This window comes from Crocodylus porosus, unplaced genomic scaffold, assembly GCF_001723895.1.
Source record: "Crocodylus porosus isolate Cpor-Errol unplaced genomic scaffold, CroPor_comp1, whole genome shotgun sequence".
Taxonomy (NCBI): domain Eukaryota; kingdom Metazoa; phylum Chordata; order Crocodylia; family Crocodylidae; genus Crocodylus; species Crocodylus porosus.
In genome coordinates, this window is record NW_017728940.1 from 2,460,549 (window position 1) to 2,475,140 (window position 14,592).

The 14,592-nt window shown below is 48.6% G+C and overlaps 1 protein-coding gene across 1 annotated transcript in view; it reads right to left on the bottom strand.

Moving 5' to 3' along the window:
• Positions 1-5,036: 5,036 nt before the first annotated feature.
• Positions 5,037-14,592, bottom strand: part of WDTC1 (WD and tetratricopeptide repeats 1) — a 28,708-nt gene continuing 19,152 nt past the window's right edge. Inside the window, exons 11-16 of the mRNA XM_019547969.1 lie at positions 13,376-13,472; positions 12,073-12,246; positions 10,799-11,034; positions 10,012-10,180; positions 9,104-9,296; positions 5,037-8,297 (exon numbers count right to left, since the gene is read on the bottom strand). Of these exons, the coding sequence (XP_019403514.1) occupies positions 8,100-8,297; positions 9,104-9,296; positions 10,012-10,180; positions 10,799-11,034; positions 12,073-12,246; positions 13,376-13,472 (1,067 nt within the window). The 3' untranslated portion in view covers positions 5,037-8,099. The remainder of the gene's footprint in view (positions 8,298-9,103; positions 9,297-10,011; positions 10,181-10,798; positions 11,035-12,072; positions 12,247-13,375; positions 13,473-14,592) is intronic.

Sequence of the window (14,592 nt, forward strand, 5' to 3'; positions counted from 1 at the left end):
AAGAGCTCACTTTGAGCACACTGGGGATTAACACCCTCTATCCACAGAGCACACACAGGATAAAGAGCAGAACTGCATGTTTTCCCTCATGCTACATCAGGCTTAAGTAAAGGTCTGTCTTGATTAGGATTTAAAGCTGCAGTGTTAGTAGGCAATTCAGCTAACATCCTAAAAGGCTAGTTAGGAGGAGATAGTATAGACTTTAACATGCTAGCCAGTCAAGTTAGAACCTAACTTTTAAGCAGCGAGTTTAGCTTGTGTCGAAGCCAACTTGTCTTCGTTCTAACCAGTTTGCGTGGATGCACATTAGCTACTATCCTACCCCAAGTCCTAGTCTAGACCAGAACAACCTGCAGGGGTGAACTTCAGTGCAGTCCACCCAGTTCCTTGATTGCTGGACACTGAGATGCCCCCAGGGGACTTTCACGACATGGACATCTGGTCTGCAGGACCTGGCCTGACATCCATCAATCACTGCACCGGTGGCAAAGGAGCTTTCAACTTGTGATGTCTTTTGCTCTGCTCGGGCTTCAGTCTAACCTTGACGGGAAATGGTTTATAGAAGAACGCTCCACTCCCAGCCTTCAAAGAGGAAAAGGCAAAGAGAAAGCACAGAAAAAACTCTCTTAAAACACAAACAATGCCCTAGCTTGGGGGGGGGGGGTGTCATTTCCATTTCCCTTACAGACACCCAAGGCAGGCAATATTAAAGGGACAAATCTGCCTCCATTTGCTGCAGCAGAATTAAGTGTTAATATTACATCTGGCAAGCTTGGACCACTGCCCCCCTCAGCAAGCCCATCCATTTCAGGTTAATTCAGATTCGATTTGGTCTTTCAAGTTTTCATTGATGGCAACTGGGCAGAGACCAGCGCTAGAGACCAGTGTCCTGTATTTTTCTATATAGTGAGTAGCACAGGTGACAGCCCCATCCTACCTGCTTCCACCCTGGCTGGTAACTACACGGCCATGCAGTCCTCGGGCCCCCTGCTCACCTGCAGTGACAAGGACCAAACTGCTGAAGGGCAGAGGAGCTTTACTGCAAAAGGCACAAAAAAAACTCTGTTTTCCGCCCTTGTATCCCCCTTTAATGTCCCCCCACCCCACTTTCTGCAGGCACAAGAGACAGCCCACACTAGCAGAGCACATTTGCTTTGTTAGACAAGCTAGCAAGGCTCTCTCCCGCTGCTAGAAGTCCATCTACCCCTAATTTTCCATTTGAGAGAGGCAAGTCAGCCGCAGCTCGCACCAGGTTCTGCCTAGTGACGGTGGCAGAGAACTGGCACCCATCTACCCCAGGACACCTAGTCAGTGGCATGAAAAGGCTGCATCTGGAAAGCAAGCTGCAGGCTGTGAGCGGGGGGTGGAAAAAGTATCTTCCAGGTATCAAAGGATGGTACAAGGAGTGCTAGTCACAATACCTGCTGCAGCAATCTATGCCTTGCCAGAAAAGCAGGAGAGCAGAAACATCACTAGCCCCCCCATGGCTCATTGTGCCTCTTCCATTTGCGTTCGCACGCAGGTGGCTTGCGCCTAGGGACCCCTTCTCCTGTCATTCAGGGAGAGGGGCCTGTGAGCCTGGAATCGACAGGGGGGAAGTCATCTTTTCAGACCTACCCTTTAGAAAAGGAAGAGCCCTGCGGGGTGGTGGGGAGAGCATCAGTTTGCATTTACCCACCCAGTGGGGCATCTCTCTCCCCCCGAGTTAGCAATCAGACCGAAAGGGTGTGAATCCTTCCTTTCTGCTTAGTCCCTTTCTAGCGCTGGCTCTTACCCAAAGACTGAAAGAAGCAGGCACACAACCAGCTTGTGCTCAACACGCAGCCTTCTCCCGAGCCTTGTCTGTTGTGACAGCTGAAGTGTTACAGGGACTGCCAGAACTGAGCCATTTGTTGGGGGGAGGAAAAAAAAGAAGAAAAAAAAGGGGGGGGTGTCGAGGGAGGGAACCCAAATTGACAAGCAAAGTGGCAGCAGCATGTGGGCAGCTGATGCCATGTGCAAGAGCCTAGGGAAATGGATCTGAAATGTCAATTAGGCACAGGTTGATGGAGGACACTTGAAAAATACTCCTCCTCCCTCTGAAAGGCTTGTGCTGGGGGGAGCTGTTTTTCTTTTCTGCAGCCTGTGCCTGCTGCAGTCTGACAGCCATGAACAGCTCAACGCCAACCAGAGACGTCCGCTCTGTCTCTATTGCTAGTGGCGATATCAAGCAGGGACACACAACACCCCAAAACAAGCAGCCAAGCCAGCCCCACATCCCATCTTCAGTGTTTAGGGCTTTGCTTTATGGATGCCATTTCAATGCCACCTCCCCCTTCTCACCGCCTGCCACTTGCAAATGACTGGCTAATCCACACAGCAGCTTCTAAATTTAGCAGAGAGAGAGGGGAAGAGCGAATGGTTTCTCCAAGGGCCTGAGCTGCAGGAGCTCTCCCGTGATGGAAATGCAGGGTCCTGGCACTTTTCCCACCCCCAGGCACCACCTCCCAAGGACACTCTGAAAGCCCACAAAAGGGCAGTGCCCTGCCTCTGCCAGACCATCGCAGGTTCCCGTGAACCTCATTTCATGCAACATTGGGAAGGTTAAGTGAAGATTAGCCGGCGGGGGGTGGGGGGTGCATTTAGGAGTGAGGCTTTCAGGAGAGACATTTCCTCACTCGACTTCCCTGCTTCAGTTCAGTTCTCTCCATACTGCACTCCCACTACTTTTTCCTCCCATCCCTTTCAGGTAGAGACAGCTTGGATCCACTGCTGGTGTCCGTGTAGGCTTGCTCCCTACCCAGTCTAGTAATCTGCCATGCAACAAGGCTTCTACCTCCTCCCAGGGCCGAGTAGCTTTTAGGGTAAATCTACTCCTCTTGGAACCCAAACCTCTCTTGCCTGGAGTTGCAGAAAGCCTAGTTTTACCCTTCAGTTATTCACATTTTCATCTCCTGGCTCTACAACCCTACTCCATCTCCTCTTTGTTCAGCATCTCACTGCAAAAGCTGATGCAAGGAGCATATTAAGAATAGTACAGCTGGCAGAGTGCGTCTCCTGGCACGCTCAGGAGTTACTGTTGTAGGGCAGAAGGCTCTTGCCAAGGTTACATTCACCTCAGAAGAGACACTCCCAGAGCAGGGTTAATAGCAGGAAAAAGATAAAATAAAATTTTAAAGAAATAGAGCAAGGACAACGCACACCTTTGAGACCATTTTGGAAATATGCTTTTCCTCTTCAGGTCAATTCACAAACACTTGGCTTCCTGCTTCTTGATCTCGCCTACTCTACGGAAAGCAGCATTTAATGAACTGGCCTAGCTTGGGGTTAAATGAATGTTTTGGGGGTGTTTTTTCCGCCCCCCATTCACATGTAGCCACAGATGCATTTTAGTTGCTTCCCTCTGGAGGTAGAGACTAGCTGCAGGTTTCCAACAGGTTCGGTCCTTTCTGGTTTGCTGGCAGAAAACCTGAGCCCAGCAGAACCTGCTTAATAAAGACCAGGGTGACAGCTGAGTGTTTTCATTAAGAGACAGATCACCAGACACCACTTGCACGCTAGGCAGGAGGTCTAGAAACAACTCAAGTGCCTGATAAAAGGCAAAGGCAAACTCGGATACCGCTACCTCCTGTGGGAAGAGACCCAGAAGTCCGGGATTTGCTCACGAACCTGCTTGAGATGAGAAATAAAAAATACTAAAGAAAATGTCTGATCTGATCTTTGTGCCAGATTTGGCAAGAAAGGTGTCTGGTTCACAGCAACATGGGAAGGGGTGGAAATACCGAACAAGTGAGAGAACACGTGGCCTGTAAACCACGGCATATATAAGAAACTATCCGTCTCCAGAATGCGACAGCGCATATAGAGACCGTCTTTCTAGGACCCCTTGTCCCCCCCACAAATTCCTGCATCTCCTTATAGTTCAATGGACAAGGCCCTTCCAACCTGCGGCATCCTGTCACTAGAGACCGGTTCAGGGGGACCAGCCTTGCTTCCATCTCCAAGGACCAGAAACCCTGGTGTTCAGTAGGCGGCTGAGCCATTGCTGCTTTGTCCAAGCAAAGCTGAAGCGGTTGTCAGGGACATTTCAAGCTGCCTGCAGCGTCAGCTTGGGCAGCCAGCAGGAAATCAATAGGTCCTAAACCTCTGCAAAGGCCTTTGCTTCAGGCAGTGCACAAAGCTGGCAATTGCACTGTCCGTTCTCGGCTGTGTTGCAGAGGTGGAGGTGGTTGCAAAGCAGCTCCGATGTGCTAAAAGCTGCAGGGGTAACTAGGTGCCGTCCCCCAGAGTCCTGTCAGGCTCCAAAGCATTCCAGGTAACTTAGCCCACTGTCAAAAGGGAAATGCCAACTCCAGTCATTTAGAGCCTGTGGTTTGGCAAAAGAGCATCTGGCCTGTCACAGGGGAAGGACAGAGGGGAGAGCAAATCTGAATCTCCTGCAGAAGGAGGCATTTGCCACTTTGAGCTCTGTGCCCAATATAACGCACTGGATGCAAACCTTTTAAATGACAAGGCCTGTGGAAGACAGCAGGCAGTGACACGAAGGCTGCCTCCACCACCTCAGTCAAGGTGTGCCCTGCACTGCTTATTTCAGATGCAAGAGGCCATGCGAGAAGAGGTAACAGGCCAAGGATGGACTGTTTGATCACTAGGAAGAGATCCACATCCTTCATGGGAGAAAACAATAGGGCGATTCTGCGACGCTCAGCTTCCTGGTACTTGATACTACAGCCTCCCCCAACCTCCTCCCTGGATTTAGCATGAGCTCAAATGACCACATACAGATCCACCCCTCTCCCAAACCTGCCTAATGCCTCCAGTTAGAAAGATGCAGACCTTTTAGCGAGTCAGGACAAGCCACCAGAGGCTCTCCAGCATAGCCAGCTACCCCCAGTCTCTCAAGCTGCAGCACCCCAAGGAGCTTGGTTTTCAGCAGTCAACCTCCAAGACAAGCCTTCGGACCTCCCCACTTCCATCCCTGTCTCCATGTGCAATCCCTCTTGCGTTGGTCTCCAGCACGGCCTGCCCAGTCCCCCGAACAAATGACAAAAGAGAACTAAAACAAAGAATTGTTTAATTGCTTAACCCTTTCTCTTCCAGGGACCAGAGAAACAGAAATATTCTGCTCCTTCTTACAAGGACAGTAAGGCTTGTGTGTTACCTCTACAATTGCAGGGGCAGTTTGAGACACCATCATCTTTAACACTGGTAAGCTAGGAGCAATGGTCTTTGCAACATCCAAAAGAATCTCAGCGTTTCCTCAAGGAGATCTCCACTGCTACAATACAAAAATAAAAGGAGGCATCTCTGCATATCCTGGGTTAGAAAGAGTTAACCAAAAAAAAAAAAAAAGCGAAAAAAGGGGCTTCTCCAGAGGAGGGGGTAGAAGAAAACAGCAGAGGTAAGTAAATAAAGCTACATCTCTTCCCCAGCATGTTTTTTCTTCACCAATAAATAGGAGTTCCTCATTAACAAGCAATGAAAGCAGACAACCTGCCCCCAAAAAATGACGGGAAGGAGGGGCAAGAGCCAGAGGGACTTCCCCTCTTCAATCTGACTAATATTTCTCTTTTTAAACAAAGCAGCCATTTTTTTTTTTTTTTTAAAAGGCAATCCACTGCTCTCGTAGCTTTGTGCTGCAGCTGGCAGGTAGGAGAGCTGCTCTGTCTTGCTAGAGTAAAAATAGCTGTCACAGCATAAGCTCAAAGGGAAGTGACATCTCCCAAGGAGCCAGGGGTTCTGTTCTGTTCAAAGCCTCCAATCTCAGCCTATTTGAGAGTTAAAAAAAACCCCCAAAAACCCAAAGCCTAAGAGGCATTGCCTAGCATAAAGTGGGAGAGGGAAGGGAGACAGACAGATGCATCCAGGAAGCCTTCAGCAAACAAAGAACCCCAAACACAAACACAGGCCACTTCAAATAAAAATAAGAAACCCACACAAGTGAAAACCATTTCCTGCTGCCACTGGGTTAAGAACACCGAGCGCCTGGGACTGCTGCCGCACTGCTGGGGGAGTAGCCTGGACACAAGTGAATGGGCTCAGCTAAGTCATGAGCGACATGGACTGCATTGCAAGGATGTTAACTCCAAACAGGCTAGAATGGGAGAGGATGCTAGGACCCCTACCAGCTAAGGGCTGGCTTGACCCAGGCAAGTTGCCTGGGTAGGGGAAAAAAAGACATGGTGCAAGTTTGCTGGACCTGAGAAACAAAGATCTGCTGCTGAGGGTCTGTAAAAGTACCTTGGAAGCCAGTCTCTGCTCAGCTGTCCGGCATGTTGCCAAAGATCCAGGAGCACATTAGCCCTGGGCCCCCCATCCACAGAAAACAGAGCAGACGCTGGCTACCTTTGAGAGGCAAGATGTTCCCACGAAGCGCCCCCCCCATCAAATCACAGCTGGTGGAAGATGGAGCACTGCTTGTCAGAGGTCTGCTGCACCATATTACAATGGGACATGGACCTTGTTAGGTCCTTTGTGGCTCATCCTTGCTGTACAGAAAGCAGGTAAAGTGGTGTGTACAAAAGTTGAGGGGAAGCCAGTCATTTTGATCAGCTAACACAAAGCCAACTCTCCCATCAACACCTGGCAGCACTGAGCAGCCAGAGAAGGAAGAGTGGGTACTCGTCCTTCCAACGCAGGTATGGGAAGACCAGGGACTCCACCGTGTGGAAGAACAGCCCTAATATAGCACGCCCATACACACGCACACATACACACACCCTGTGCCCCGGAGACCAGCGTCAGCACGTTTAAGTCTTCGGGAGGAAGAAAAAAAGACAGTGCAGAAAGATAGTAAGATCTCCAAAGGCTCTTTGGTCTTAGTTGATAGTCAGAAAAAAACTCCTTAACTTGGGCTGTAGCACAGCTGTGTTAGATCTATTTGATATATTTAATGCTTGGCAAGTGTGAGAGGAGAAAACAGGCTGAAAGTTACTTGGGAAGAGTGGAAGTACAGTGCTGCATTAAAAAAAAAAAAAAAAGTTGTGGTCCTGGCTTTGAAGCCAGCATGAGTAAGGAGAAAGAAGAGCAGTTCCTGAGAGGACCACTGACCCACTGCAAGGACTTCCTCCACAGCTTGTACAGGAAGGAGGTCACATCCATCAGGAAGAGAAATCACCTCAGCTGATGAAATCCAGAGCAGTCAACTGCACTAAAAATGCCAGCCTCTAAAAGCTCAAATGCCAGCTGGGATGGGTGCATGGCAGCCACACTCAATTGTAGAGTAAGGAGGGGGCTAGGAGAGGGGAAGGTAAAACAGGGCTAGCAGCAGCATGGGTGGAAGAGATGGAAGTGCTGTTATCAGCCACCTTCCCTTGGTAGCTTCAGTCACGCCAGTTATCCCAGCCTTAAAACCTCACGCCCCCATCTCCTTTTGTTACCACCATCTTTCTTCATGGGGTCACAAGTCACAGAGGACATCAATACTTGTGCTAGGAAAGAGGTTCCTCCTCCATTCAACTGCATGTATTCAGTGTCTCCATTTATGCATCAGCTAGAGGAGATGCCCAAAAGACAGACAAGTGGTGGCCAAACCCTAACCAATATAGTCACTTTCAGCAATCGTGTTAGAGCCAGTGGCCAGAGAAAAGTCCCCTTGAGGTGTTCAGTGGGCCAGATGGACTTTCTATGACCACCAGCCCTGAACCTGGGCCCAGGAGCCAAGCTGGCAGCAGAGCAGCTAAGCCAAGCATCAGAAACCAAGATCGCTGCAGTAAAATCATTCTGTAATCCCTGCCCTAGGTTTACGTTTTATTTAGCAGTTTAACATCCCCTCTGCAAATGCATGAACGGAGGCGATGCCCCTTCCGCCAAGCCATACAGCAGCGTCAGAGAAGGTCACCAGCTTACACTGCTCACAGACAACTCAAAACATCCTTACAGGGACTAAATTCCACTACAGGCGAACCCAGACTGCATTGCCATGCTGCTCAGTAGTGTGACAGGGGGGAGCGGGGAGAGGTGGTGGTAATTTAACAAGAAAGCCACTCCTGCCCCTGTCAGCTTGTCCTACTCTGTGCATAGTGTGAAACAGTGCAGCCGTTCATCAGAGAAAGTTCAGAACCAAGGAAACGGGGTTCCCGTTCAACAAAGCAATTAGAGGAAGGAGAGGCAGGTCTGTTTTAGCTGGGCCGGCACTGGACTTGCCCCTCCGAGCTGTCTTCATCATCTGAGCCTCCAGTCCCGCTACTAGTCAGTCCTGTGATCCGGTAGCCCATGTTCAGCAACATCACCTCCAAGGGATCTGCATTCATTCGTCTCTGGTTAGCTTGGGAGGCACCTTCCATGTCTTCCACCACGCGGCCATTGAGGGTTTCGCTCTGCAAATGAAAAAGGAGACTGCATGAGGAAGACTGTGCCATGAGACGACCTTTGACTCATGCTAACAAATACTCCAGGATAGCGGGTATAATTCCTACTGCTGCCCTCTGGAGCTCAGGATACCTGATGTAAAAATAGAGTCAAGTCAAATCCTGTTTAATGCCACAGGCTGTATCTGGTACCTAGCAGGTCTGACCCCATTACAACCCAGCAGCGTAGACCTAAACCACACAGGCAGCCACACCGAAAGGACAGCATTTAGAATAAACAGACATTCTCCAGCATGTAGGACAGAGGTGGACGTAATGGCTTGATGGCCCAGCTCCTGCCACCTGTACAGGAATTCAGAGTCTAGCCATCTCTGCTCAGCTTTGGCATGCAGGAGAGCTCTGCACTGTACAGCGACTCAGAAGCACAGTTCAGGTGTGAAAGTCCTCACTGAGATAGGGATGGGAGATTAACTGCAGCCACATCCACAGCTCACAGGATGGCATTTGCAAACACATGCTTGGGCAGAGTCAGAAGTGCTGTCCTGTGCAGACACAGTTTTCCTCTTGTGCTACCCAGGTTCACTCAGGATGCCCAGTGTTCCTCTAAGCGTTCCATAAGCATCCCCTCATTCCATAAGCAGGAGAGGAGTGATCAACCCAGTGGTAAAACCCAGGAATCTCTTTCCAACACAGCTAGTTTTCCCTGCTCCCTGTAAATCAGTCTTTGCAGTCTGGTTGCAAAGAGGCAGTCTACCACCTGGCACAGAGTCCCCAAGCCCACTGGTGAGTATTTCTCTCTTTACAGATGCTCTTACCTCTGGCCTGGGATTCCAAAGCCGTACGACTGGATCGATGCCACTGGTTGCCAAGAAGCAGTAGCTTGGGTGAGGCTGCAGGCAGTTCACAATCGACTCATCCCCTTGCAGCACTCGCACAAGGTTGGTAGTGTCTTTCTCCCAGATGAAGAAGGAGCCATCATCTGAGCCACTGACGATGTACTGTGCATTGCTAGGGTGGAGAGAACACAGATACAGAGAGCAGAGCAGAGGTGAAGAAGCTAGCAGTCACAGCTTTGCCAAAAAGGTGTGGGCCAGCTTTCTGGACAATTAAACCGCATCCAAAGCACTAACGGTCATGGAAGTCATATGGGATAGAAGGACCCTTTGCTACAGATCACAGAATGAGGATGGGAGCTGGCTGTCCCTCGGTAGGAAAGCCAGCCCTTTGCCAACTTATCCTCATGCGCATACAAAACTGTAGTTCAGAAAGTTCGCTTTTGACAGACCTCTCAAATCCAGCTGGGGTTTCACTGATCATTTAAGGGGCCTGCCAGTATCTTATACCTCACTACTGAATAATGAACATCAGAAACCTATGCACCTCCAGCTTCACAACTGGCTATTTCTAGATATAGACAAAGAGGTGGCTTTCTGCCTTCTTTCCCCCTCTTTCTAATTCATACAAACAGGCACACTGAAAAGATTGTTACCAGAAGAAAAAAAAAAAATCTCTATGCTTGTGTGTCATTTAACCTGTGAATCTAGAGAAACACAGAGGTGGCTTCTAGTTGTACTGACAGCGGTAGTCACATCACTAATACTTCTGGTTTGCGGTTGGGTTTCCTCTCGCAACCCTGAAGGCAGAGAGAGAGGCTGTGCATCACGACACATCCAGTCAATGGCAAAGCTCTGGCGTACTGTCCAGACGTGCGATGACAACATACCTGCCAAAGAAGTTGGCCTCTTTGATATCCGTGGTGGTGTTGCAGTGGCCACAGTACCGGTATTTATAGTCGTAGCTGCGCTCCCTCAGCACCATCTCATCTTCCGAAATGGAATCTTTGCGGCCGGTTGCTCGCAGCCGGATTGGGCCACTCCCTTTCTTGTCTTCAGCTGGAACACCAGTGAAGAGAAAGAAAAATTTCCCCTCTTTACACATCATGCTTTGGAGAGAAAGGGTTGTGCATGCAAGAGACTACTCAGCTGCCAGTTCTACCTGGTGGTTTACATAGGGAACAGGGCTTACCACGTGCCCTTTCTCTACACCGTTCCACCAACCTACTTCAAGTCCCTTCCAGCAGGGCCAACCCTAGAGCTCCCGTGCAATCCAAAAACAAGAAAATGGCTACCTTTCAGCTCAATGGCTCCCACAGTAGATATGATATCACAACTGGAGCACTTAGCCTAGTTCAAAAAGAAAGGGAGGAGAACTTTCCATACTTAAGGAGCAGCTGCAGCAAAAAAGACAGAGCATGACACATTTGGGGACCCAGATCTCTCAGAGATCAGCTGTCGGTTAAAAAAAAAAAAAAAAATAGCAGGACTGGTCCTTGAAAGCATCAATTACAAAGGCAACTTTCAGTTAGAAGATCAAATCATTCTCTGGGCATATAACTGATAGCATCTAACAAGCCTTACTTTAGGGAGCTATAATTCCAGGGGGACATGCTTCCTTGGGTTACATTAACATCCAAAGACAATACAAGGACCATGCTGAGCACTGGCACCCACCGTTATCGCTTTTAGAGAAGAGGGCTGCATTGATGTCTCGGTCAAGGGCATCACAAGCGCTGCTATGTGCCTGTTCCGGGAACTTCCCTTTAAAGTCATCCAGACACTCCAGTGCTTCCGCCACGTACTTCAGTTCGAAAAGGCAGCGGGCAAGACGGAAGTGGGCCTTCAGGTGGCAGGGGTTCAGGGAGATGGCCTTCAAGCAGTCTCTTAAAGCGTCATAATGATCACCATCCCTGCAGAAAAGATGAACACATCCTGGAAGTGGACAAGGCCTACGCATCCACCAGCCACTCCCAGTCCGGGAGCTATCTGGGGATTTTCATGTGGGGAGACTGGGGAAGTAGAAAAGGCTTCCCACTTGCTCATTAGCACCAATACCACTTGCCTACTTCCATCCCAGCCACCAAGTGAACCAAGTTTATTGACTGACACAGTACAGGACCATCGCCTGTCCAAAGGCCTGGCCACCTGCTCACTCCCCTGTCAAGGTATTGCATATAGGAAGCCCCATGCTTTGAGCTACCAGGCTACATCCTACAGAGCAAACATTACAGGTGCAGACTCCTGGCTAACCAACAGCAGCCCCCTCCTCAAAGCAGCAGGGCTTTAGACCAAGGCCCTAGAACAGAACACAGCTTCCATTCCCCACAGACAGTAGCTCAAGAGTACCCCTGTGTGGCCAAGTAAGTAGCAGCATGTTTCACTGTCCAGGGATCAAAAACAAACAACTAACAAGGGATCACAGAACCACTGCAATTTTATATTCCCTACAAGTCCTGATCCCATAATGTGGCAATTCTTCCTGTTCTCAGTGACAACCTGTTATATATACCCTTGAGTTTGACAGGGAGAACTGATGGGCTCTGGAGTGTGTCAGACATTCTTGACAAAACTACTCTTAAAACACCAGGCAAAGCCACCCTGTCTTCCTTGCAGATTTAAATATCAGATGCAAAGATTAAGTGAATGACACAAGAAATATCTTAACCCTCTTGAGCAGAAGAGCCAGAGCCTAGACTGTTGGCACCAGGCTTTGAACACGTGCACAGGTGCAGAGTACTCAGTTTCATGGCTCTTCTACTGATTTCACACACCAGGCACAACCTCTCTGCACCCTGAATGGTCAAGAGAGGGCACCAAGATCATGATAATATATGTAGGTTATACCTCTCTTTCTGGAGCCTGGAACTTAGGCCTCAGCACTGCTTAGTGCACCAAGCCCTTTGGTGCACAGCTCCACAGCCTCCTGCAGAAAGGTCCAGTTCACTTACCACTTGCGCTTCATGTAGGCTGCAGCTCTGTTCCCATACAACATGGCATTGTTGGGTGCCTTCTGAACAGCTTTGCTGTACAGCTGGATGGCTTGAGTCCACTGCTGGCAGGCAAAGGCCTCATTTGCTTGCTGCTTAATCCTTTCCAGATATGGAGGCAGCTCCATCTGAGGGCTGCAGACATAAGGAACAGTGGAGTCAGGATCTTCCCGGGGGGGGGATTTAACCAAATCAGAGGCAAATATTTAACCAGACCAGACTACTGAAAACCTGATACTCCAGATCACATCCAGAGTCCATATTCTCCTGTTTCTGGCATTGATTTTTACCAGATGTGCCACAGGAAGGTACAAGCAGCTCTTATAAGTTGGGTAACTTGCCCTTAGGGGACTTTCTTTATAAGCCCATGAACTAAGAGATGGCTTATGCCTTGGAACTCAAAGACGATTGCTAATACTCATTTAACAGCGAGTGCTTTAATTATCCATATGGAGCCACTAAATCCTTTGAGTTCTACTAACACCTTTGGATCTAGTATCTCATGGCAGTGAGTAGTGTAGATAGTGCTATTGGTTTAAATTTACATTCAGGCATGCAAGAGCTCTCTTTGAGATGTCCACAAAGCTCATTCATATGATTTTTGATACGTCAAAGACATCTGATAAACCAGCATTTTAAGGCACAGATGAAGGTCTTAAACGTCAAGTTTGCCTCTGCTTCTCCAATTCCAGGTAGTCCTTAAAAATCAAAGTAGGAAGGAGGAAAGCAGAGCGAATAGCTGGGAACAAGAAAGAGCTTTGTATTCATCCCCAAGACAGTACTGAATCAAATGCCATTACCAACCAGTGGCTGCAGAGGAGTGCATGCAGCTATTCTGGTGGCATTAGTTCAAGCATGCAGCAAATAGGGACCCACATTACAACCGAGACCTTTTGCCAACAGAGGGACAAGGGGACCCGGCGACAATCTTTCACCAACCACAAACCACCCTCTTCAGGTCAAGGAGTGGAGACCAGCTGTGGATAAGCACAGGAGTTCAGTGTCTAGGCTTAAGGCCAGGTATCAATTTTACCAGCAAAGAATTTTACCAGCAAACAAGTAAGAAGATCTCTACCAACAGGATCTCCCCCATCAGGCTCCTGAAGACCCCTAACAGCTAACAGATGAGCAAACCCCCAAGTGAAATACCCGGAGCAGTCACTAAGTGAGTGAGTTAAATGGAATCACATTCAACACAGCAGCTTCAGATCTAAACAAGAGGACAGGGCACAGAGCTCTCACCCAGACAAGCATATCCACTTACCTGACATGGGCTCGTCCCTCAGACAGCCGGAATCCATTGCTGTGGAGATGGATGCCGTTTGACACTCCGTTGGTTGATGTTTTGCCATTCTGCACTTCTGAAAGGGTGCAAACAACACACACACACACACCAAAGTTAAGAGGGAAACCAGATGACAGGCCAGACAGATCTCCCCAGTCCAGATTCAGACCACAGCTAAGCAGCTACAATTCCACAGGCTTCAAAAGAGAAGTCTTTCCACCTCTAAGCACATAAATTAGGGAGGAATAGCTCAGATACCAGGTATGTAAGCACTACAAGTTCCCTCACACCAGAACTTGAAAGGAAAAAAGTTGGATGCACTTAAAGCCGTCTCCTCACATAATAGAGGACAAGATGAAGCTCATATGGAAGCCACCTTCAACAAGCTGGACTTGGGCATAAACAATCTACCATATCTGCCTTTAAGTACTAGACCACAAATGTTTTAAAAGACTGCTGTTTCAGACAGAAGGGTGGCTTTTCAAGCTATAACCCTTAGGATCATCTTAGGTTTTATAGGTGCCTGGAAAACAATAATTGAGAAAAATATCATGGACCTGATGAAGGGTAGGGGCTGAGCAAGAAGGAGAAGCAAGGTATTTGGAGATTAAATCAGCATTGCAAGCAAGCGATCTTTGCTCTTCGTTACTTTTGAATAAGCAAGATAAAAAGCCCTTATCTCCATTAAACCTTTGAAGGCCAATAGCACCCACAATGCTTGCCCCTTCTACAGAGCTTCTCATTTTCATATCTACAAAACTGTGCCTGGAACACAAACGAGGGGCAAGTACTGTCATGTCCTTACTAGAGGTTGGCAAACTCAGGGAGGATGTGACAGACCAAAAGACAGATGATGTCTAAAGTGGGGCTAGAACCCAAAACTCCCGGCTCCCAGTCCCACACTCCTCTCTGCACACCTCCTTCATTAGCTTATCCAGAATACTCACTTGGGTTGAAAATATCATGAACTGGCTTCCAATTGTCTTTTTTTTTTTTTTTTGTTCCCAAGCCAGCTTCCAAGTAGTTCAGTTGCACACAGGAGCAGAAACCAATGGTTAACAAAAGAAGAGTGAACTGAATATAACAGATAAGCAGCCACTCAGGACATGCCAGGCAGGTGAGAGGGTTGGGAGGGCTCTACATCCTCCCTGGAGCTGCTGAAAGGTTTGGTGTGGAGACACCCACTAATGGTGCAA